We start from the raw sequence: 1,622 nt of genomic DNA, 5'->3' as shown, positions 1-1,622 counted from the left end.
GCTCATAAAAACCTTTCTTTTGAACATTTATTATAAGTTTATATTCACCCTCATTGCGAGAGTCGTGTCGAATGCAAGTCGTTTTTCGAGAGTCGAATCGTATCGAAAATTTCACGTCATTGCCTAAAATTTCCACTCGACTAGTGTATTAAAACGGAAAAACTTGGCAGCACTGTATAGTTTTCGACAAATTTCGTCGTTTTCTTTTTTCAGCACGACAGTAAACAATGCCAATGTTGTCGAGTCGTACAATTTAGCCTAATTTACGACTTACGCAATGAGGCTGATTTATACGCTTGTAACCAAGGTTCCATTTCGATTATATTACACTTACTTTCAAGCGTTTTATAAACAAAAATCAACGTTTTGTAAGCTTAATGTTTATAATTGTAAACTTAAAAAAAGGTTTATTTAATGTTTATTTTGCTTGTTGGGAATTATACAAACCATGGATGACAAGAAAAATCAATTTTTTGTTTTCAATGAAATTAGTGTATTTATTTATTTCTTGACAACTTTTCTAAACTTCGTTGCTTTACCTCCAGCATTTGTTTTTTATGTAATTTTTTGCCGCATTCAAATTTTGCATGTGTCTATGGTGCCTGCGGGTCTCTTCCAAATCGGCTTCTTTCACATCGCACATTCTTTCCACTGCGGAGCACAAGCGCTGCATATTCGAAGCGAGGGCGTCTAGCTTCGCATTCTGTTCTGCAAAGTGTTCCACACTCTTTTGTTGGAAATTCTTTTGAAGCTCTAGTTGTTCTTTCAAAAGTTCTGCAGCACTTGTGTCGGCTCGCTTCTGGACAGTTGGAGGACGTCTCGGGAGGGATGGACTGCAGTTCTCCGACACCATGGATACGTCGGGATCGGCCTCGCAACTTCCTACTTCGCCGGCAGAAGGTATTCCAACACTTACCGTACCTGTGATACCGTGCGTGCTGGTCTCCAAATCTGTCACCTTAAAGACTTCCTCTTCTAATTCATTGAAATGGTGCTGCCTATTTCGTCCTCCGCCTGTTGCTGCCTGCTCCTTCTTGTTTTCGGATGGCTTCCTCTTTATGTAGGCCTTCCAATCGAACCACACCTAAAATAAAAACATGCTATACGAACTTATAACACATGCAGCAACTCATTACTTTTTTCCAGCTCGACACGCCTTTGGTTGGTGGGACCAGACTATCCAGCTCCTTCGCCACATTTTGCCAGAACTCCATTACCTCTTCCTTGGAGCATTTTGAGAAACCCTGGGCGATTTCTGGTTTCTGTTGCAAAAGCTCCAACAAAGTAGCATACTGCTGTCGTGTTGTAACAACTTTAGTCCTGTAAAAGTGCATATATATGTACGTTAAATTTATTTATAATTGAATTAATACTGGACATACATATGAAAGCTTTTTGTATTTTTTTCTTTTAAATTTTTATTTTAATTAACTATTTTTTAATTCTCCCCGATGCAAAAACACGTCGTAGCAAAATGGTACGAAAATCTACGAATTGACGTTTCGAGTGAGTTCAGTGAATGCAACTCTACGAATTTCGAATTTACGTCGTAGCTATTCGAACTGCGTGATAGCTGTTCCGTAACTTCTCCGAAAAAACAGTCTACGATGGATTGCGTGATA

The 1,622-nt window shown here is 39.0% G+C and overlaps 1 protein-coding gene across 1 annotated transcript; it reads right to left on the bottom strand.

Moving 5' to 3' along the window:
- Window positions 1-521: 521 nt before the first annotated feature.
- Window positions 522-1,304, bottom strand: LOC108361376 (uncharacterized). The gene is made up of 2 exons (XM_017613988.1): window positions 1,137-1,304; window positions 522-1,084 (listed from the first exon to the last, which is right to left on the bottom strand). The coding sequence occupies exons 1-2, from the start codon at window positions 1,212-1,214 to the stop codon at window positions 536-538; spliced, it is 627 nt and encodes a 208-aa protein (XP_017469477.1). The 5' UTR covers window positions 1,215-1,304; the 3' UTR covers window positions 522-535.
- Window positions 1,305-1,622: the final 318 nt, after the last annotated feature.

Source organism: Rhagoletis zephyria, unplaced genomic scaffold, assembly GCF_001687245.7.
Source record: "Rhagoletis zephyria isolate East Lansing unplaced genomic scaffold, Rhagoletis_zephyria_1.1 Rzeph_scaffold_00748, whole genome shotgun sequence".
Classification (NCBI taxonomy): Eukaryota; Metazoa; Arthropoda; class Insecta; order Diptera; family Tephritidae; genus Rhagoletis; species Rhagoletis zephyria.
Note: the sequence above shows the minus strand (reverse complement) of the source record. Positions and strands in the feature narration are given on the sequence as shown.